The sequence below is a fragment of the Podarcis gaigeae genome (assembly GCF_964106915.1).
Source record: "Podarcis gaigeae genome assembly, chromosome: 1".
Classification (NCBI taxonomy): domain Eukaryota; kingdom Metazoa; phylum Chordata; class Lepidosauria; order Squamata; family Lacertidae; genus Podarcis; species Podarcis gaigeae.
This window is the reverse complement of record NC_139678.1, coordinates 70,439,561-70,462,273: the sequence shown is the minus strand read 5'-3', so window position 1 is coordinate 70,462,273 and position 22,713 is coordinate 70,439,561. Positions and strand designations below refer to the sequence as shown.

General features: G+C 42.0%; 1 protein-coding gene across 5 annotated transcripts in view; it reads right to left on the bottom strand.

Moving 5' to 3' along the window:
- The window catches only part of RIC3 (RIC3 acetylcholine receptor chaperone), a 40,236-nt gene extending 28,907 nt beyond the window's left edge, over positions 1-11,329 (bottom strand). For 3 of the 5 annotated variants that reach the window (XM_083715060.1, XM_083715057.1, XM_083715059.1), the window contains exons 1-4: positions 11,078-11,329; positions 5,628-5,866; positions 4,980-5,058; positions 4,165-4,258 (exon numbers count right to left, since the gene is read on the bottom strand). In XM_083715060.1, the coding sequence (XP_083571186.1) occupies positions 4,165-4,258; positions 4,980-5,058; positions 5,628-5,866; positions 11,078-11,225 (560 nt within the window). In that variant the 5' untranslated portion in view covers positions 11,226-11,329. The remainder of the gene's footprint in view (positions 1-4,164; positions 4,259-4,979; positions 5,059-5,627; positions 5,867-11,077) is intronic. The other 2 variants (XM_083715058.1, XM_083715061.1) reach the window with 2 other exon arrangements.
- Between the last annotated feature and the right edge of the window lie 11,384 nt (positions 11,330-22,713).

Below are 22,713 nucleotides of genomic sequence, written 5' to 3'. Positions count from 1 at the left end.
ACTGGTGATTTAAAATGGCATTTTTCCCCTGGCTGATTTACATAATTTGTAAATCAATAATTTAAATCAATCCACCTTCAGGCACAGTTGTGGAATGCCAACTAACATCATAGATTTTGTGGGCGAAATGAAAGGTTACAGATGCAAGGGAATGGGGGGAGGCAAGGTACCAAAAAAGCAAGTTGGCTACATTTCACATGTTGACCTGAAGTAACTGATTTCTTTTGGGAATTACAGTATAGGGACAGAACTACCTAAACTGTATAGAAATGTATTTATTTATGCTACTACAGTGGCAAGAATGTTACTTGCCCAAAAATGGAGAGAAGCAGAAGTCCCAGTGAAGGAAGAACAGATACATAAACTTTTGGAATATGCAGAGATGGCAAAACGTACCAGAAGAATAAGAAATCACGATAACAAATGTTTTAATAAAAGAATGGAAATGGTTTATTGAATATTTACAAATAAAGCGTAAACCTTCAGTTTTATAAGAGTATATATTTAAAGTAGATGAATTAATGAGCAAATTAAGTTAATTTGGATATGCAAAAGATATTAAAAATAAATTTAAGGAACTGCAGAAAGAGGGGGAAGGAAGTCAAGTTTTGAAATGTTAAAATGGTTGTAAAATTAGTGAAATGTATAAAACCTGAAAATCATAAATAATTTTTTTGAAAAAACTTTCTTTTTTAAAAAAATATATAAACAAATAAACTGGAAAAAGGAGAAAGGAAGAAAAATGAAGTAACTGATTAAATCTTGGTTTGAATCACTATTTCTCTCTTTTAAAATTTATTTTATTTTATTTATATCCCGCCTTTCTTCCACCATGGAACCCAACCCATACATGTGGTTCCCAGTCCTACTTAGCTTCAGTAAGTTGGGGGCCTTGTGTGTCTCCAAACCATGCCCTAAGACCATCAAAATACCGTTTGGAGATTTGTTTTATTGAGCACAGTAAAATAAATTCTTGCTACTGCGCAATAATAACACAAGAGAGCTTTATATATATAATAGATGAACAGTATTAGTGACTAGGAAATGGATGGAAACAGTGACCTTTTGTGTTATTTTCATCTATTTGAGAAAGATCAAGTGGCTCATAATTTTTATCATCATTTTATCCCATGCTGATTAAATATCACAGAAAGAGGAAAGCATTCAAATTACTTATATATTTTTTCTCCTAAGTTAGGAAAAGGGACCATCAGACAGCTATGGAGGGGTGGGGGAAGAATGCCTGGTTCTGGTCTTACAAATTTGTAAAGAAGAATCCAACCTATTGCTTGTGAAAGCCTTTATCAACCTGGTGCCCTCCCGGTATTTTAGACAACTGCTCCTGTCAGCTCACAACCAGCATTCTAACCAAATAAATAAAACGCATGCATCAAAGTGGGTTGGACTCTGCAACCCAATGGTTCTTCTGTATCTGTGGAGAGGTCGCTTCCAGCTGACCGGTTTATGGAGCAATCATCCCAATTGGTTTGCACAAAATTGGCTCTCTATGCTCGCGGGTTCTGTGACAATGCGACAAGCAATTGCTACCCCACACTTTCCAATGCATTCCCTCTTCAACCAGGAATCTGGCTGTTTAATGTTCTATGGCCTTTTTAATGTGATTGCAGGAAGGGGGTTATTGTTCTGTTTTGTTTTATCTATTCATTCTGTGCTATCTCTTTGATTTTATCTTGTGAACCTCCCTGAGTTCTTCAAATGAAGGGCAAATAAATAATAATAATAATAATAATAATAATAATAATTATTATTATTATTATTTCCTTACAGCAAAATGGGCCTGGAGGGAGAGCAGGTTTGTTGCACAAGAGTGCCAGATTGATTTTAATTGTCTGAAACCTAAATTTGCCAGTATATCACTGAAATCATAAAAAAAAAAATTAGCAGTAGTTTAGAAGCACCCTGAGTTTTCTAGGTCTCATCTTTAAGACAGTAAAAGGAATAGTACAGTAGCAACTTGGTTGAAACAATTACGCATAAGGCCTCTGGTCCTTTTGACCAGTAGGGATTTTCTCTCATTATTTTTTAGAATCAACACGACCCTAAATGAGGCGCATCAGTCTCTAGGAAATATATTTCCTTTTCCATTTGTCATAGCTTTTGCGGGTCTCCTCCCTTCTCCACCTACTTTTCTCCAAGTACATACCATGTAAACCTACCTAATCAGGAACTGAACCCTTTCCTCCTATTGAAATTCTTCTGCTTTCAAGATAGCATCTCCTCTGCTAACCCTGACGGTTATCAAACTAACGTGTGCCTTTTGAAAGACTGTCACCTCCAGACAGGCAGAAAAAAAAAATCAAAGCCACTTTGTCTTTGCTATGGGTACTGGGTTGCCTAATGAGAGAGACTTTACCTCACAGGAATAGCAAGATATTGTGACGAGGCCTTTTCATATCACGTCATTAGAAAGCTGCAAGACTAGCAAAGTAAGATGCCTCTAAATAAAAGGGAAGATGCACAGTGTCGTGGCTCTGGCCTAAGGGCGAATTTTACGAAGCTGGATTGTTTAGGAATCTGGAGAACTGCTTTGCCTAGAGAAACGTTGCTGGTCTTATCAGAATTCTTTTGGCTCCTGAGCCACATTCCTTCAAAAATCTGCTTTGCTTTGAGTGACGCTTAATGGCCAATGGCAACTCTAATCCCAGACTTTATTACTGTTATGATTTCTCTATCAGTGACCTGGCTCCTAACTAGGGCATCCAACACTGGCAAGAGGCAAACACAGCGCAGCGTGGCTAACAATTTGCCTTCATGTGTTCTGTTCACTGTATGCCACACAGAAGCCATCTGAAATGTTTTACCGGTACCATTTCAATCAGAACTCCAGTTTTAGCTGAATTTTCCAAATAACTTCAGCAACCTTATCTATGAAGAATCAAATAGTAGAGGAAACTGTCTGCATGTGTGCTTATGGACCACCGTTCCATTCTAAAAAACAGGAAGATGTCTTATGCTGAATCAGACCAGGAGCATAATGTTTTTATGACCATTGGTCCATCTACCTTCAGTTTTGTCTACACCGATGGCAGCAGGTCTCTCCAGACTTTCACACTGCAATCGCTCACCCAGACACGCTGGGGACTGAACCTGTGACCTTCTGCATGCCAAGCAGATGCTCTTCCACTGAGCTACATCCTTCCCCTTGGTCAGTCTCTTGTGTCAGACTGATTGGAGACTTACGGTAGCTTTAGGCGGCAATACTAAACACACTTACTTGAAAGCAAGACCTGCTGAATTCAGTGGGACTTATTTTGGGATAAATATGCACCTATGCTTTTGGTTGCCAAGCATAAGGAAAAGAGCCTTGCGATCTATGCATTGGATGAGCAGGCAGCTGGAAGATAGGCTACAGATTAATATGATCTGCAGTGAAGGGTAGCAAATAGGCCATTCTCATCAGCATGGCAAAGACTGGGAAGAGTGAGTATCTTTAGTTCTGTATTTATAAATATTCTTAATCCAGTAGGTAGTAAGGATAGTTCAAACAAACAGTACTCAGACAAATAACTTAATTATAGACCATACAAAAGTGCCTATTTATTGCCTGATCTGGGATATTTTTTCTTTTCTTACTTAACCCATCAAGCCACCCTCTTTTTCATTTCCCATCTACTGTGAACAAATGGAATACTGCTGGAAGTTATAAATATTGGCATTCCTTCTGAAATTCCATAATGGAATTTATAGAGGTTAAGAAGGCATCAATCCATTTATGCAGAACATTGTAACAAGAGTTGACGTCATCTCTTTACAATCTCTGGGTGACATCCAACTAAATCATATTCAGATTAGGCCCATTGAAATGAATGGACTTGGAGAGCCATTGTTTTAAATGGGTCTACACAGGAGTATCACCCTCTGTGTTTAATGGATTTATGAAGCTACAAAGCTAGTGAAACACCACACCAGAAATCACGTGCATCCATATTTCTTTTGGTTTAATTCAAAATGCTGAATTTAGTTTAACATAGAACTGGAAGAGGAAAGAGTTGAGTAAAAGTACCTCCAAATTATAAGATGTTTAAGAGATGCAGTTTTTTATTTGACAGCATATTTTTATTTGAAATGCTTTATTGGGAACAGAGAAATACAAAAAGAACCCACCCTTTTTAATCTGCCGGAACAAGAGTCACTGCCACATACCTTTCACAGTTGGGTCCCACTCTATTGATTAATTTCTCCATGGCTTCTTCAGTCTCTCTCAGCTTATCTTGAAGTTGGGCAAGCTCATAGTCAGCTGCAAAATAAATGTGGTCCCAAAAGGCATCAGCGGCAGCTCTGGCAATTCACTCCATTCAATCAGCATGTATTTGTTCTGAATGTGCAGCAAACAAAATGGAACTTGTTCCGAGGGAACCATGAGAGGCGACTAAGAGGGCTTTACCAGTAAACAGAACTAATGAAAATAATCTTTTTATTCTTCCCAGGCAGAATGAAAGGAAAAAGAAAATTTCCCTAAGGCTAGGAGAAGCATATATAATTCACCCAATTGCTCATAAGCAGCTACATGCAGAGTGACTGGCTGATTGTAAATGCCTCAAGACAGGAAAGGCTACGACACAGAAAACCACAGAGTCTAATGACATAAGGGATGTTCAGAATAAAAGGAAAGCTAACAATTATTTTTGTTGCAAAGAAGGAGATCAAGGCTGCAACTCTATGCATAGTTTATGTGGGCTAAGCTCAATTTAACAACAGTGGGATTTGCTTCTGCATACACACAAAATCCAACTGTGTCAAAAGTAACAAACTCAATGGGTGATATCCAAGTTCTCCCCATGGATTTCATCCCACTGATTTCAATGGGTTTACTCAGTGTGACAAACACTGACTATCACTCAATACTACTAGTAGTAATAATAATCACATTGCCTCATCTATCGTGCTGCTAGATTTATTTTCCAAGTGAGAGCCAATTTTGGATGCCATTTCAATTCAGTCTTGGAAATGCTACTTACTGATTTTCCTGTTTGTGTTTCCAGATGACGACGGAGGACATTTCCGCTCAACTGTTGTGGTTTTCCCCTTAGAAGAAAGCTATTAATTGGAAAGGGTTATTGTTGTGACAGAAGAGACATAGGTGTTTCTAGAAAGACATTAACAATCTCAGCTAAAACATAAAAGGAAACCAAAGTTAAGAAAATGAGTTGAGGCAAGCCATGGCTCCCTCTACCGCCACACTCCCCCTTTGCATGCCAGGTTTGAAAGCTTCCGCTTTCAATTTTAAACCAACTAAAGTTCCCTATGAAGTCCTAACTTGAGGAATTACGATTTTGTTTAAACTCTAGTTGCTGAATCTATCAGGATCAGAAACCACAGTTCGCTTTTCGTTTATGCTCACTAAGTAGAGGGTTTTTTGGTTGGTTTTCAAAAGAACCACTAACAAGTTTGATCATTACAGGGAAATACAGTTAGTTTCAAAACAGAAGCTCTTGATCTTCTCCTCCGGCATGTGACCATATGAACTAAGTATTCGTTTCACCCCAATACTAGTGGAGAGAAGCAAAAGAGCCCTTAGATTTACCATGACATGTGAACTAGGTCAATGACTCACTGGTTAAGAAACTGTACTGATGCAACTTGAAGGGTGAAGTGGTATTTCTTACCTTAAAAAGAATGTACAATATGTATAAAAGGATCCCAAATCCATATATTGGGATGACTTGTCCCACAAGACCTCTTCCACTGCCGCCGCCACCTCCTCCACCTCCACCGCCGCCTCCACCTCCACCCTTGGCCTTTGCAACTGCTTCCGCAAGATGAGACCTTGGGAAATGGGTAGTGGGTGGTCTGGTTTCTGGAGACATCTGGGGATGCATTGTTGGAGGAAACTGACTGGTCTTTCCTGAAAATCAAGGTTAAAAAGATCCATTCTTAAAGGGATGTGTTGTGTTTTAAGTCCTGTTCTATCCTCTGAATATGAATCTTAGGTGGAATCTAGACACATATAAAAAGCTCTATGAAAATGCCTTTAAAAAAAATGCTTTGAAACATGTATCGAATTTGCCATAGCTTGCCATCGCCATCTAGTGTCACATTTGTATAATGCACTTTACAACAGACTTAAAACGTTCTATTTGCAGCTGTATAGAGGAGTCCTTCATAAGGTGTTCATACACCCATATTTTTTCAGACGAGATTGCACATATAGCAATGACTGTTTGACATTTCTATCAATAAGTCCCCATCATCAGAAACCATATGGCAATTTTAACATATGGTAATTGACATATTAATTACTGTCAAGAATCCAATTGAATGAGCACTGGATAACAATGTATGTTGAAAGGCACAAAGTGAGAACCTGGTTTGAGGAACTAATCCAGCTTCTTAGGCCTGCCTCAGGAACCCATCATTTTGGTGGCAGCGGCAAAAAGAAAAAGTAGTCACAGTCTGGGGCAGGGACAGGATGCTAGAGCCCAATGTCTTTATGGGGATGAAAACTGTCATTTGATGGGTGGAGGGGGAGCAATAGCCCCTTTCTCAACTGATCTCCACAAATCAACTAAGGAGGGGGAGCTGTGTGTCTCTGACGGTGTGTGGTGGTGCACTTTGGGCAAACTTCACCACTGGTATGCCGCTCCTGGAGGGTGAATGCGACCTCAAGCTAAAAGAGATTAATCAAAAATGATGGGAGGTTGCTATGGCACCAAAGTTTGCCAAGATGGAACACTGCCAGCTAAGTTGACATGCATACCTTGCCAGAATGAACCACACCAGTTTGTATTCTATTTTATGCAGATTTTGACAGACACTGTAATTCAAAACTGTATGGGGGCTGCAGAAAAGTCACCTGACATTTAAGGCACTACAGCGTATATACTTAATTCCTTAACCACCGATGAACTACAATTTAGGGAAATCTTGGGGTTCCTCAGCAGCTTACTGAGCTTTTATCAAAATCCAGGAATGTCAAACGAGCACGTTAAGACAGCTGACTCACCACTACCAGTGTCCCCCTGCAATGAGTAGCTGCAGGATAGTTTCCATTGTGCTTTAAACCTTACCTTTCAGTTCAACTGGGGATCAGGGAGGTCCTGACAGGCCTGGCTAATGCTCTAGTCCACATGATGTTGCATACACTACAGAATATTTCCCAGATGCCTCTACAAGACATTGGAGTTCCAAGACAGGTTCATATAAGTTCCTTGGTAGATATCTAAGTCTACCCTCCCACCCCACCGCCATTTTCCTGAATACACCTGGCAACAAAACCATGGCCCTACAGAGCCTGGCCTGCCATAGCTCAGGAGTCACTTTTTGCCAGGAGAACCTCCTGATTCTGCCCCATCAGTCATCAGTAAAGTTCTACTCGTTGTGACTTCAAGAAGATTTATGAAAGTACTGTATGCTCAGTGATTCCATGATTGATCTGTAAAAGTTCTCCCAACTTGGCCTTCCATTTATTTTGTGGCCCTGCATAATTCAACACCAATACTCTGATACACAGGGGAATGTGCAAAGATTTTAATTGCAGTTGTACACAAACGGCTGCTGCATGTGGCTGTACTAGATGGGTTACTAACCCACTATATGAGGAGGGAGCCAGACAAAACCAGCATCTAGACCTGCTCCATCTAGACAATACCCACCCCATTCCCCACCTCCATACCCACCAGAGAGGTGTCAGAACTGAGTTTCAGCAAGTTCCAGCTGGGGGGAAAATCCCTGCATTTACTGTTCCTGTGTCCCCCCCCCCCAAAAAGATAAAGGTAAAGAACCCCTGGTCAGTTAAGTACAGTCAAAGGCAACTATGGGGGTGCAGCGCTCATCTAGCTTTCAGACTGAGGGAGCTGGTGTTTGTCCACAGGCAGCTTTCCGGGTCATGTGGCCAGCATGACTATATTGCTTCTGGCAGAATAGAACACTGACAGAAGTCAGAGTGCACAGAAATACCTCCCCACCGCATTGATACCTATTTACTTGCACTGGCGTGCTTTTGAACTGCTAGGTTGACAGAAGCTGGGACAGAGCAACAGGAGCTCACCCCTTTGTGTAGATTTGAACCGCTGACCTTCCGATCAGCAAGCCCAAGAAGTTCAGTGGTTTAGACCACAGCGCCACATGCTCCCTTCTCCTGTGCCAATATATCATGCTTGGTCATGAAACAGGATACACATTCTATACTTTTATCCCTAACTGGGATTTACTTTATTGTGCTTAGGGAATGCTACATCCATCTACTTTTATACTATCATGTGAGATATTCAGCCTGACAGAAGCTTTGTTTACTTAACTGAAACAAGAATGCTAAAAACATTATCTTCATTGCTTTAGCTCAAGAACCCTTTTGAGTCCACAGCTCCCTTGACCAACTACACTCTTTCCCTGTGGGGAAACGTGCTCTGAGCCTCAGAAGGCCAGTTATGTCACCCCTTGCCTGCAGAGTAAGCAGCCCCATACCTCTTTTTGAACACCAGCCCTTGTGGAGTGTTCCCTCAGCCTCCTCTCATCTCCTTGTAAGTCCTCTGGGCAGCCACTTTTGGTCCATGAGACACGCTCACCCCACCCCAAAGAGAGGTGCCTCCTCACACCGACCCACAGGGACCTGGGAAAAAGATGCTCCCAGCCTTAGCAGCCTGATGGTGAATGTGCAGCCACCATCTTACTCACCTTGGGAGGTAGCAGTGGCAACAGCAGGAGTTGCTGGGCCTGCATGGTGGAAAGGCTCCCCTTCGGCTCCAGGCACTAAGCTCCCAGGCATACAGCAAGTACGAGAAAGGCCAGCACAGCACCTGTCTGCCTGCCCGACCTCCCACTTGTCTGTCCATTCCCAATAGCAAGGGCTGGCTGGGCTCCGTTACCCACTTGCTTGCTTACTCCAAAGCCACCTCAGCTCTGGGCAACAAGCACCCCCTGGCCAGCCCCAGAGGCACCATTCGCCTGTAGAGCTTGTGGCCAGAGTTGTTGCAATAAACAGCCGCACAGGTCTTTGAGGGGCAGAGACATGAGAGGGCATCAAAGGAGGGAAGGAAAGAGGGACAGAGGCCACTGTTGCCCGTGGCACCATTGACCATCATTCCAGACACCCCAGGGTGCCATGGCACACTGGTTGAAAACCCCTGCTTTAGCTGAATAAAAGGAGTGTGTTACAAACAGCATAATTTGTAACAAAAAACCTGCAGTTTAAAAATGAGCATCTGCACCAAACTTCATGGGATATGGCCACGCCAATACTTCCCCCTTTGAATTTCAGAAAGACAGAAAGGCTTGATTCCTGCCACAGTGAGACTTGCGACTAAGTGGCAACAAATCCAACTCGGTAAATGCTTTGCACTTCCTGCAGCAATTTAAAAGTACTTAATGAATGGTTTAGAGAGCAAGGCTAACATAGCTGAGATGGGGTACTTCTTTTCTGGCAATGCTACTACTACCATTCATTGCCTGCAGCTCTATAGTAAAAGTGCAACTTTAAAAGGTGACATGGGTGGTACGTAATGGCGTGAGAATGAATAAGGGAAGGACGGTAAGCTCTTATCACCCCACATGTACAGTTATGCCTTCAGAAGTAAGATCAGCTACACATTAAGGAAGGCAAGAAGTTGCAGAAATACTGCAGTACTAGTGCAGATTCTTTCTGCACATGAGAAATCCTTGGTCATCGTGTACAATCACAGATATCCATTAGGAAAGACACTTTAAAAATAATGCAAATGGTGACCATTTCTGCCACAAAGGCTGGCAGAAATTGAAAAAAAGAAAAGAAATGGCAGAAAGCAGCAAAAAAATGATACAGACAGTTTAAATTATATTTTATTTCATATAAAATATCCAAAGCAATGTAACAAACATCAAAACAATTGGTGGACATGGAATTTTGAAGTTTATAAAAACAAAAACAATGTGATGACTACAAGATGCTGGCAAACTGATGCTTTCAAGGGATGGCTTAAAAACGAACACAATTTAAAATGCATGTCATCTTGGAAGAAAGTTTCTGTGAATTCAATGGTAAAGGCCGGGTAAGGTAAAGTCGTAATCTTAACTTTGCTAGCCACAGCTAAACCTGAAGGTATAAATAACTGCACGTTTCCTAACACTGAATACAATAACCTGAACCTCCTTCAATCAAGGTATCAACTAGTCAAAAGGTGAAGTCTTTCTCTCTCACACACACTTTTTTTATTATTCAGTCCTAGACTCAAGGGGCAGCTTCAGTAATAGCTTCATTGCTCTGCTGGATCAGACCAAAGGCCCATCTAGTCCAGCATCTTGGTCTCACTGTGGCAACCAAATGCCTCTGGAATGCCTTCAAACAGGACATGAGTGCAACAGCACACTCCTTACTTGTGTTCCTTAGCAACTGATACAGTTGCACAATGGAGGCATTGAACAAATGGTCCTCCATTAATTTGTATTAAACCCCTTTCAAAGCCATCCACGTTGGTGACCATCACTACGTTTTGTAGCAGCGAATTCCGTAATTTAACCACGCACTGTGTGAAGAAGCACTTCCCTTTGTCTGTTCTGATGGCATTTAACACTTGGAATGCCCAGAACTTCCCAACAGCTTAGTTGTGAGAATGAACGAGGACAAGGCAGTTAGAACTGCGATTTACTTTCTTCAGTGAATGGTCCATTTCATCCCAAATAAGACCGATCTAAATTAAATGAGCAAGGATCACCTTCCCGCTACATCTATCCTGAGCTTCCAGCCACCCCGCTTTCCAAAATTCCTGTGCGGAAAGAGCAGGGGAAAGAAAAAAATCACGTGCAAGAAAGAAAAAAAGCACGTGCAAAAAACAGCACGGGTGAACTCTGCAAAAGGGGTTGGGTGCATTTGTGTGTGCATAGGTTTGCAAATCCTTGGGGTTCCCCACCCACCCACCTTCCTCTAATCTTGCGTAGTGATATCGAGAAAGCGATTTAATGCGTGGGCATTTTGCACAGCAATCCCACCTAATATTACCCCCCCATTTGTGTTTCCAGGAGCTGCTACGTGGGGTGGGGGTGCAGATGTGACCCTGACATGCACATGACTCAGTCCGGCAGCCCTTGACGCACGAGGTGGCGGAAGGGGTTTGGGGCGGTCGGGGCCTTCGGGACGGCCTCTTACCCTCGGGCGCGGCGACCAGAGTAGGCGGCGCAGCGCTGGGCTCCGGCTGCTTCCAGCCCCGCGAAAGGAAGACCTTGGGCAGCAGCAGCGACACGCACAGCACCAAGCAAGAGGCCAGGGCCACCTTGCGGAACGTCGAGTACGCCATGGCTGGCCACAAGCGCGCGCCCGCCCGCCCGCCGCGGCCTGGAGCGGAACGTCGGCGTCCTTTCCCGCACGACGTCACATCCTCGCTCGCTTCCCTAAGCCGTTTGGAATGTTTTCCGGTTTGGGGGGAGGGGGAGGGCAGGAGAAAGAGAAGGGCTGTGGCGGACATGCGCACTTCTCCCGAAGGCGCCGGCGGACGCCAGGCTGCCCACACTTGGAGGGAAAGCGAAGGGCGAAGCGCAGCAGCCTCTGCCGCTTGCTGCCCTGCATATTTTACTTCAGAATTTAAGGGAGGCATGTTTTAATCTGCTTTCACTTTATCCTTGTTGTTAATTTTTTGAATGCTTTGAAATGGTCAGTTCTTCTTGTTGATCTTTTTTTTTAAAAAACTGTTTTCCATCTCTTGCGAACTTTTTGAGGTTTGCTTTTTGCTTTTTTATTTTATTTTTTACAATCAGCCTGGATAGCTCAGTTGGTAAGAGCTCGGTGCGGATAACAGCAAGGTTGCTGCAGCTTCGATCCCTGTATGGGACAGCCAGTGCCTGGTTTACGTATAAGCTAAACAACTATAGCTTGGAGCCCCATTCTCTTGCCCCCCCCCCCCATATTTCACTATTAATATACTTCTTCTTAATTGCATTTCAGTTCAACAAATGCTTTGATAAAAGACATATTGTGTTATGTGCAAATGGCTTTAGATACCTATTAGGTCCATAAATTACCATATAGCATATATTCAACACAAAAAACAGTGACAATTTGTTGCTGGCAAAGGACAGCTGGACATCTAAAGGGCCCCATTACCTTCAGTAGCTTAGGGCCTAGTCAAACCTAAATCCGGCCCTGGGACAGCTGTGTACCGGTATTCCTGCATTGGAGTGAATGATCCTTGGGATCCCTTGCAACTCTGTAATTCTAAGTGGTACATATATAGATCTTATTAAATGAATGCGTGGGTAGATGACTTGTGTTGCAAGTAGTCCGTGCAGGAGGAGAAAGGTATCAGTGGCTGGTGGCTGTGATTTATTTTATGTATTTCTTGAATTTATATACCTCCCCATACTAAGGTTACTAGGTTTTTCCCAATGAATCCTGGGACGCTTTTCAACTTCCTACTAAATAGATGGATTTTGTGAGGGGACTGATTTGTAAATCTGGGGACTGTCCCTGAGAAACGGGGACGTCTGGTAACCTTACCCCATACCCAGGGGTCTCAGGGCAGTTGACAGAATAAAATCAAGATAAAAAGCAACAAAATGCATAAAAATAAAAACAACAACCTAATACCCCCCCCCCCCCCAATGATGGCTATATTCTGCTTCTACTGTTGGATGCAGTATGCCTTTGTGAATGCAATTTGCTGCAGAGAGCCCTGTAGCACCCATGTCCTGCTTGCAGGCTTCTCCTTGACATCTGGTATTCCAATTCCTGTTTATCTCGGTACATATGGAAATCTGTCTAGAAATCAGCTTTGGCCTTTTAACTGACTTTTCCTTGAACATCTACCTTTAGAAGTCCATTCTAAAATGGTCACCTAGAACTAAAACTCTTATACTCTCAAGGGTGAAGCTAAATATCTTAAGTGTGCTGTCAAAATTAGTTTAGAAATTCTTGCATTTCGCTCTTCTGTGGTTGACCACACTGAAAACAGGACGCATGGCCTAGTCCAGCAGGGCTACGTTTATTAGTTTTAATTGTTTTATTGAATTGCATAGTTTTTAATTTGCATTGCAAACCACCAGAGAGATAAAGAATATTATGAGAGTGGTATATAAATGTGAGGTAGCAAGGGGAGGTGGTGGCGGCTGCACAAAGCTGCTTCTGCTGACTCTCTTCCTGGGTTGTGTAGCAGAAAGATGCACCCCTTTTGAGAAAGAGCACTCCTGACTGCCGCACCACCTATGAAAGAGCTCAGCCACTGGCTGGAGTGAGTGGTAACAGTGCTGAAAAGGGCCATCTCTGCTCTCTTGTCTGTGCTCTCTTTATCTGGATGCCTTAGTGGTTGATATTAGGTCTGCTGTAGTGGGAAGAGGATGTTGGCAAAAAATCCTACAAAGCCTGGGTTTGGCCCTGCCGTGCAGCAGTTACAGAAGTGCTGTCTTTGAAAATAAAAGGTCAGCAGCATTGCTGGTTGGTGAATGAGGCACAGGTATAATTCCACACATAAAAAGAGTAACACATATCCTTTCAAAATCCATGGCTGGGCAACATCTCTGTTGGGGATGGAGACCAACCAGAATATCACAAATGAACACATTTAACATAGCTTGTAGCTTGGCCCTTAATGTTCATATATATGTATTTTGGATAAGACCAGACGTGGGGGAATTTTTGCCCTCCAGAAATTGCTGATCTACAGCTCCCATCAGCCCTCGCAAGTACGATGGGAGTTGTAGTTTAGCAACATTGCCAAATATTCCCAAACCAGGATAAGACAACACATATTAAACTTTGAGATACAGTGTTACCTCGGGTTACAGACGCTTCAGGTTACAGATACTTCAGATTACAGACTCCACTAACCCAGAAGTAGTACCTCGGGTTAAGAATTTTGCTTGAGGATGAGAACAGAAATCGCGCAGTGACAGCACGGCGGCAGCTGGAGGCCCCATTAGCTAAAGTGGTACCTCAGGTTAAGAACAGTTTCAGGTTAAAAATGGACCTCCAGAACGAATTAAGTTCTTAACCCGAGGTACCACTGTTCCAATGAGGAGTAAAACTGAAGAACAGCAAGTCACAGGGCACCCCTCTGGACACATTTTCTTACTATGAATTCAATTCATCAAAACCATTTCTTACCTGAAATTAGATTTTGTTGGTTTTTGCATACCCACACTAACTATGGACTTATACTGTGCCAGAGCAGGAGGGTGAAAATGAACTCAGGTCAGGATGACACTTGGGTAAGTAACCCAACTTATTCTGAGGTAAGTAGGGTTAGGACTGTAGCCTAGGTCTGGATCGCACCCTTTCTTCCCAGCCATGAAGACTTGTCCTATATATTCAGCTTGAACCTGTTCTATGAGGTAGGGCCATGACTATGCAAATGTCCTGCTTAGCAAGAATAGTCCCAATTTGCATGTAGTTTCCAGAACCAGACTTAAGAATCGTGTGCCAACTCAAGTGGGATCTTCACATTTTTTAAAAAATCATTCTCTTGTGTCTGCATTTCTATGGCAGATCCACAGAAACGCTGTAGGCGTATACCTCATTTCCATCCAACCCACTGCTCTTCCCCATGAAATAAATCTGCAGTGCTTATTTTCTGAGAAATTATAGGAGCCTCCATCTCCTTCTGTAATATATGTCAGTGTATCTCCAGCCACATTCACACATTACTCTCAGTTGTAGGAGAAGTGAGTTGCTACCGCTGCCCCTGAGGTCCATGCACTGAATTCAGGCATCTGAAGAGCAATCCCTTTGTGTGAAGAGTTGCTCAAGCAAGGGAGCTCCTCTTCTGATGTCCATGCCCAACATGCAGATACCAGGGTGAGGCCAACAGAGCTCCTTCTCCAGTGCATGTTCTTTACCTGCGTGGGCTCTAGAGAAGTCTTCTTCTGTTTCTTATGAATGTCTCTAGGCAAGTCTCACTCTCCTCTCTCACTGGCTCTCTCAGCCATGTTCTAGGCCAGCATACATTAGCCTGCGCACTCCAAATGTTGTTGGAATCCAGCTCCGATTGGCCAGTTGGGAGTTGTAGTCCAGCAGCATCTGGAGGGCCAAAGATTAGCCATTCCCATTCTAAGCTGTGTTACAATGTCAGCCCATCACCTGGAGATAAACCTTCTAGGTGCCAGCATGCAGCAGTGTGTATGCATCCTGAGCCGGTGTATAAACAACAAGAGGATAACCTTCACTCACAAAGCAGCTGCGATTAAGTTGCATTTTATGTTGTTCAGCATAGTTTTTGCTTCCTGGTATAATACATGGTGGCAGGAGACACAATTCATCCAGCTGTGTGGCATGTCCTGACTCTGCAGGGATAGAATCTATTCTCTGGCCTAGTGGCACTAGGCTGTTGGCCCGGAGAAGCCCAGCCGATAGCGACAGCCTGCTGTGGCCCATAGCATCCCTTCAAGCCAAGCTCTGGAGTACCAGGTTCCTGTTCCATGGAAGGCCTTAAGGCCACGTGGCTTCTAGCCCAGTCTAATTAATGCCCAGCCTGTATGTTATATCTTTACTGCCCCTTTGGCAGTTTTGTTTGCTTGGTTACTACTGAATAAAAAAGGGACCCACCCTTGGATTTGTGGGTCATTTGGGCGCAGAAAGAAAGAAAATAGTCTGCTCCAATTAATTAAACAAACGGATAAAAACTGTCCCTGCTTAAATTGTACTTTGCATATCCATAATCTCTGCACTACATTTTATGTATACTTTACCCTTGGGTAAAAAATTGTGAGGATATAAATGCTTTCTCACATAATCTTGCTAAAGCACATTCCTGCCTATAAATATTCATACTACTGCCAAAACATTTACAAGGTTTCCCCAAAGGTGAAATATGTGTAATGTACTTTGCCTTCTGGGTATAAATATTATCCAATACATTTTGGTTAATATGAATACACTAATTATTCTTGTAACCCTTTTTAAAAGGGTCATCCTCATGATGTGAATTTTTTTAAAAATGTAATTACAGTAATTGGATACTTAATCTAATTAAAATTGGCTTTATCTTTAATGGGAATTTTTCTAAAGACACAGAATGACAATTGACTTTTTGATAATCACTGTTTTTCTTTCTGCTGGAGAATGCATTTAAGGATACTAGAAACCACAGCCTTCCCCCCATCTGCCAGCTACCTTTGGAGCCAAACTTTGGTTTTCTCCATTGCAGGCAAAACATGAGATAGGAGTATGCTCACATTTTATGATGCTATTGATTTTCATCGAGACACAGCTATGCTTGATTAAAGGGGCCCAGGAAGGGCTGACTAGAACATACAGATTTTGTCTATGTGCAAGCTCAAGGGGGGGGGGGGCTTTAACATGTAGCTAAGCTTATTTATTCACTAAAACATTTATATCCCACCCTCTATCAAATATTTTAGGAGGGGAAAACCAATACAGTGGTACCTCAGGTTAAGTACTTAATTTGTTCCGGAGGTCCGTACTTAACCTGAAACTGTTTTTAACCTGAAGCACCACTTTAGCTTATGGGGCCTCCTGCTGCTGCCACGCCGCCGGAGCAAAATTTCTGTTCTCATCCTGAAGCAAAGTACTTAACACGAGATAATATTTCTGGGCTAGCGGAGTCTGTAACCTGAAGCATATGTAACCTGAGGTACCACTGTGATTAAAACACACACACAAAGTTCCCCTATTTACAGATCAGAAGTGGATAAACAATAAAACAATAAATAATCTTAAAACACAAGTTATGGTTATTACAAATTAAGAGTGAGCTGAATGATGACCAGAAGCTTGAGTAAATAACCAGATTTTAAACTGGTATCTGAAGAAGTGTGCATGCACACGAAAGCTCATACCAAGAACTGACTTAGTTGGTCTTTAAGGTGCTACTGGAAGGAATTTTTTTTGTTCAGATTTTAAACTGTCACTGAAACGAAAACAAAGTTCATGCCAGGCAGAATTCATAGAGGAGAGCATTCCACCTGCAGAATTCTGCCACGGAGAGGGTGCTCTCTTGTGTCATCACATCAAATGTGATGCCCAAGGATGGGACTCTAAGGATATTATTGCTTGAGTGCTGTACACAAGTAACATGTTGACTTAATGTAAAAGATGGGACTTGAAATAGCTGGTCTCTGGTAGGAATGGTAAAGGATTTTCTTTTACTCTGCAATTTGGTGTGATGTGCCCTGTTGGATCCTGTCGAATCGGAGCAGAATGTAGACCTGTGATTTAGGCCTCAGGCCTACCTGCCTTTCTGAGCACTGGTTCCATTTTCTTACTTATATGGTTGCCTGAGGGATGCTTTTTATTTTTTCATCCGTGAATGGTGTTTGGCTGCATGGAGCAGCTTTAAAGCATGGCACCTCTGCACTCTCCCCACTTGTGAAACCCAACAACTGGTATAAAAAGTCCCCCAACAGTGAAAGGAAAACATAGGCATCATTGACAGCCTTATCCTCCATGACAGCCTTATTATTGACAGCCTTATCCTCCATGAATAAAAAGGTAAAGGCAAAGGGACCCCTGACCATTAGGTCCAGTCGTGATCGACTCTGGGGTTGCAGCACTCATCTCGCTTTATTGGCCGAGGGAGCCAGCATTTGTCCGCAGACAGTTTCTGGGTCATGAGGCCAGCATGACTAAGCCGCTTCTGGCGAACCAGAGCAGTGCACGGAAACGCCGCTTACCTTCCCACCGGAGCGGCACCTATTTATCTACTTGCACTTTGATGTGCTTTCGAACTGCTAGGTTGGCAGGAGCTGGGACCAAACAATGGGAGTTCACTCTGTCACGGGGATTCGAACCACTGACCTTCTGATTGGCAAGTCCTAGGCTCTGTGGTTTAACTCACAGCGCCACCCGCGTCCCGAATCCTCCATGAATAATCCTCTTTTAAAGTCATCCAAGACGATGGCCATTGAAAAATGGTTCTCATTTCGCTCTATATTCCTTTGGTCCCATAAGCATAAGAACAGTGATCAAAGAGCCAGAACTACAGCAAAAGAAATTTACATTGTTATTAAAAATTACTGATGAATTGAGAAAAAAATCTTTAAAATAGTAAAAGCACAATAGAAAATAAACAGAAAATTACATAAAGTGATCACAATATAATAGATGAAACAATTACAATGGTGATACTGCAAACTCTAAATAGAAGAAATATAAAACTACATTAGCTGCTTATGGTGTACCAAGAAATTAGAAATGAAAAATGAAAGTATAGGAAAGCAATTGTCCTGACAGACTCCTTGCTGTCCAGCTAACTTAAAAGCTAAAGCAGAAGAAAGTTTCACAATATTATAAGGCTTTCTAAATCAATCTGGGGAAAGTTATTTATTTATTTATTATTGGATTTATATACCACCCTATACCCGCAGGTCTAAGGGCAGTTCAGAGAATAAAATTTAAATATAAAACTACAAAATACCCAGTCAAAAAACCCAACAGTTACTTAACCCATTTAAGTAACCTAAAGTTACTTAAGATTTTAAAGGAAGTAAATTATACATATGAGATACCGGTATATATTGATCTAGTATTGAGATAAACTTTAGTAGCTTTGGTGCATAATGAGTACATAAATGATTTTAAATTAGGAAAATATTAATCAGAAGTCCATGTCTATAAGATGTTTTGTGGTGTGGTCTACTGTTTTCCACTGGAAGATTCGTTAGCAGAAGTAACCCATGAGGATTAGGAAAAATCAAAAACAGGATGAAAAGTAAGAACAAAGTAAACCCTAAGAAGAAACTAGCCTCTATGTGTCCTGTGCTGGAAATAATACTTCCCTCTTAGCAAACAGACAAGCTTCTCAAATGCATAAAGGACAGATCTGTTCACTATCGCTCAACAGTACCAGGCCAACACATCAGGCATAGGCAAACTCAGCCCTCCAGATGTTTTGAGACTACAATTCCTATCATCCCTGGCCACTGGTCCTGTTAGCTAGGGATGATGGGAGTTGTAGTCCCAAAACGACAGGTGCTGTTGCCATTGGCTGCCCTTGATAAAACACTCCCCATTCCAGTCTGTCTTACAGAAGAAAGTTCAGCTAGCAGCAGCATCTTACAGAATGGAAAGGAACCTCCTTCTTTCTAAATGATGTAACCGAAAGCTGAGGCAGAGGAAGAGAAAATGAAAAATATCTCCATTTGTCTTATACTGGTAAGGTAAAAATAACGAGCTGGAAGTATTTCATTATACTTAACAGAAAAAGCTTCTAAGGAAACAGGTGAAATTTATCTATGGTATTTATTTATATGGCCTCCATGATTACTGCCATAACATTTTATTCTCACAGCTATATGAAGTAGGGGGTTTATCTCTTCTGTTTTCTAGAGCAAGAGCAAGGCACAGAGCAACAAAGTGTGCCCAGGAAGGATATGGGAAGATCAGCAAAATGAGGGATGTAATGTCGAAGAAGACAAGTCAGACAATAACCAGGGCCCAAATACATACCTAAAGGAAATTTAAGGATTATATGCTTCATGAGTAACTGAGTGGTTTTGTCCAAGCAAGTCTATAATTTTCTGGAGATCATGCCTTTTGATAACATTGGCACATTCCTGTTCTGAAACCAGAATCAGGCCTCTGTTCTTCTATTCTTCTGTTTCTGCTGTCGTCAGCCTGTTGTTTTGTCTTTGGGATACTTCTTAATGAGTAGCATTCCTGACGAAATGAATACACACACAACCACTGACACATACACCGTGTTCAGCACCACGAGGGGACGGGGCAGAACGGGATGGGCTTACGTGCGTCCCGCTGACATGCGTTCTGACTCGAAACATCCCACATAAATCAGGAATTGCCTGTCCTCCCCATGTATGAGAGAGATACAATGCTCATTCTTCGTTGCCTTCAGACAGATTTGCCAGAACGTAGCCAGATAAAACCTGTATCTCTGTCCTGCCCCACACCTTAAACTTTGAACATTGCTTATTTTTAATATATGCACGGGAAGTGCTATCTTGTTCTTACCATTAAAAAATATTTTCCAGTCACATTGTATGAATTTGGCCTCCATAATTACAGTGGAACCTCGGTTTCCAAGCATCTCGGAAGCCAAACGTTTCAGAACCCAAACTCCGAAAACCCAGAATTGCTTCCGTTTTTGAATGCACCTCGGAAGTTGAATGGCTTCTGCTGCATGTTTTCCAATTTTGCTCAATGGAAATTGCAGATAGCCATTTGCACCTCAGTTGTCAAACGTTTCGGAAGTTGAACGGTCTTCCGGAACAAATTACGTTCCACAACTGAGGTGCCACTGTGATGTTTGGTCAGAATTTCGCCATGAGAGTATCGATAAAAATTAACATGGCATGCTGTGCTTGGTATACACCAGTCCATATATTCCCTTTGGTGTATGGAAAGGCAGTTTATCTATACAGCTGCATCTCATCTGTAACTAAGTGAGATACACTGGTGATGCAATTATATAATAATAATAGCAGCAGCAGCAGCAACCAATAGCATTGGTTCTACATAAGCTATTTTTCTGCTTGATGAAGATTTTGTATATGTTAGTATAAGTTAGTCCACTATGATCTTTGCTGGTCCTCAGGTTCCCGCTTCAAATGTATCCAAATTCCAAATATTTCCCTTCCATTCTTTCAGTAGTCCAACAAAAAAACTTTTTAAAGGAAATGTCCATCCTTGAATAACCAGAAGAATCATAGAAGCAAGGCTTTTGGCTCCCAGAAGGTGGCAGCATCCCTCTAGAAAAACAAGCAGTAATGCTCATTCTTACGATTTCTGTTCTACAGTTATTTGCCAGTGGGTCACTGATAGGTTCAAGGTCCTAATTTATTCATTCATTTATATTTTTAAAAAGGAAAGGCCCATATGATCAGATAATCGTACTTAGGTGATGGTCAAAAGTAATAATGATAGGACTCATTACAACTTTGAAATGTGCTTGCTTTTTCAGTGGTTTACGTGAGGCTTTCATTCATCCAGATGGAAGCTGAGGGACCTTCTCGATCATTCTTCATTCGATTTCCATCACATACAGCAATCACAAGCATTAACGTTAACTAAACACCTTCTTGTTGGGTATTGAATCGCTTTTGCCACGCCTCTCATGCTTTTCCTGCATTTTCCTGCCCTGTGTCACGACAGAACTATTTACAGTAACCATTAAATCGGAATCGACATTGAACCCCCATCTGGAAGAATGGACTAGCACTTCTGGCACTGCATGTGAAACTCAATGAAAGTCAGCCAAATGTCCTGAAAAAGTAATAAGGAATGTGGCACTTTACCAGGAGCAGCAATATGCTAAATACATTGCTAAGTAGACTGCAACATGCTGATGAGGTTGTCTGAAATATTCCATTTGCTTTCAAGAACTGTACAAGCTTAAATCTCTAATGTTTAAGTTGAGCCTGATTTCTGATTAATATGTCACAAAGCTTTTCCACGATTTTGCATACACTGACAGGCAACGTAGCAAAAAAGTAACTGATCAGTGAAATGCAGAGAGGGAGAGGGGGGATCTAGTCTGCTTGGCCCCACCCATTTCTTAGTCTTTATTGCCTTTTTGTTGATGCCACCCATCTGATTCATGCTAACAAAAATAGGGTCGCACACCCTTCTTTAGGTAAAAGGCTGCTGGAAAGAGTTATTCTGTAGTCCTCATCACCTGGTCACACATAACTTCATCCCGTTTCATTAAAGCCTTCTTATGATGAGCTACAAGTTAACAAAGATTTTATCTCTCCATTGACTCAAAAAACCACTCAGCTAGATTTTAGTGAGCCACAAATGTGCCTTTTACAGTAAGTGAAATGTTATGGGGAGATGGGATAAAAGAAAAAAGTCCGAAGGAGGCTAAGCTGTTATCACTCCTGGCTGTTTGTCATGCTTCTGTCGCAGCAAAGTTGGGAAGTGTGTGAATGCGGTCAGCGGTTTCTGACGGAAAAGAAGCACTGCTACGCTGAGGGGTCCTAATTTTACTTTTAGAGAGATGGATGATCCAATAATGTTACTTCAGTGATTGTCAAAAGCAATAACGACAGCACTTATCATAGCTCCAAAGTGTGGCTACTTCTCTACTGACACAATACCTGATGATCCATAACTGTGTTACCATTACCCCAACCCTGGCTGCAGAAAGTGGAGCAAGATACAAGGCAGAGGGATCTATCTATCATCTATCTATCATCTATCTATCTATCTATCTATCTATCATCTATCTATCTATATCTATCTATATCTATCTATCTATCTATCATCTATCTATCTATCTATCTATCTATCTATCTATCTATCATCTATCTATCATCTATCTATCTATCATCTATCTATCTATCTATCTATCTATCTATCTATCTATCTATCATCTATCTATCTATCTATCTATCATCTATCTATCTGGGTTGGACAGAAGCCTTGTGCACGTCCATTCCACTTAATACCTGTAAGGTGGTATGGTGTGAAATGGCATATCCAATATTGCTGCTTCCACCAAAAGGATAGTGTGTTGTCCATTATTCTTCTCAGCCATAAAAGACTAATGGGTGTCAATTCCTGCTTGTGCTAATGCTATTCATGTCACTTAAAAAAACAACAACCTCACACACTCCTCAAAATATGCTGAAGTATAGTGCAGAACTGTGTTTGTGTCTAACAAGATCTCTGAATTCCAGAGCTGTTTCTTGCCATCTACAACCCTTCTCCCTGAGATTGTACAGTTTGATTTTGTCCTGTTCCAGGCAGCCTGACAGACCATGGGGCAAGGACTAACTGGAATAAGAGCTGTCCAGCAGAAAATGACAGGTGATAAGGGATGGTCAGCACCTCGGAAAGCTCCCAGGCAAGACAGATGTTACTCTCACAATACGGTTTCT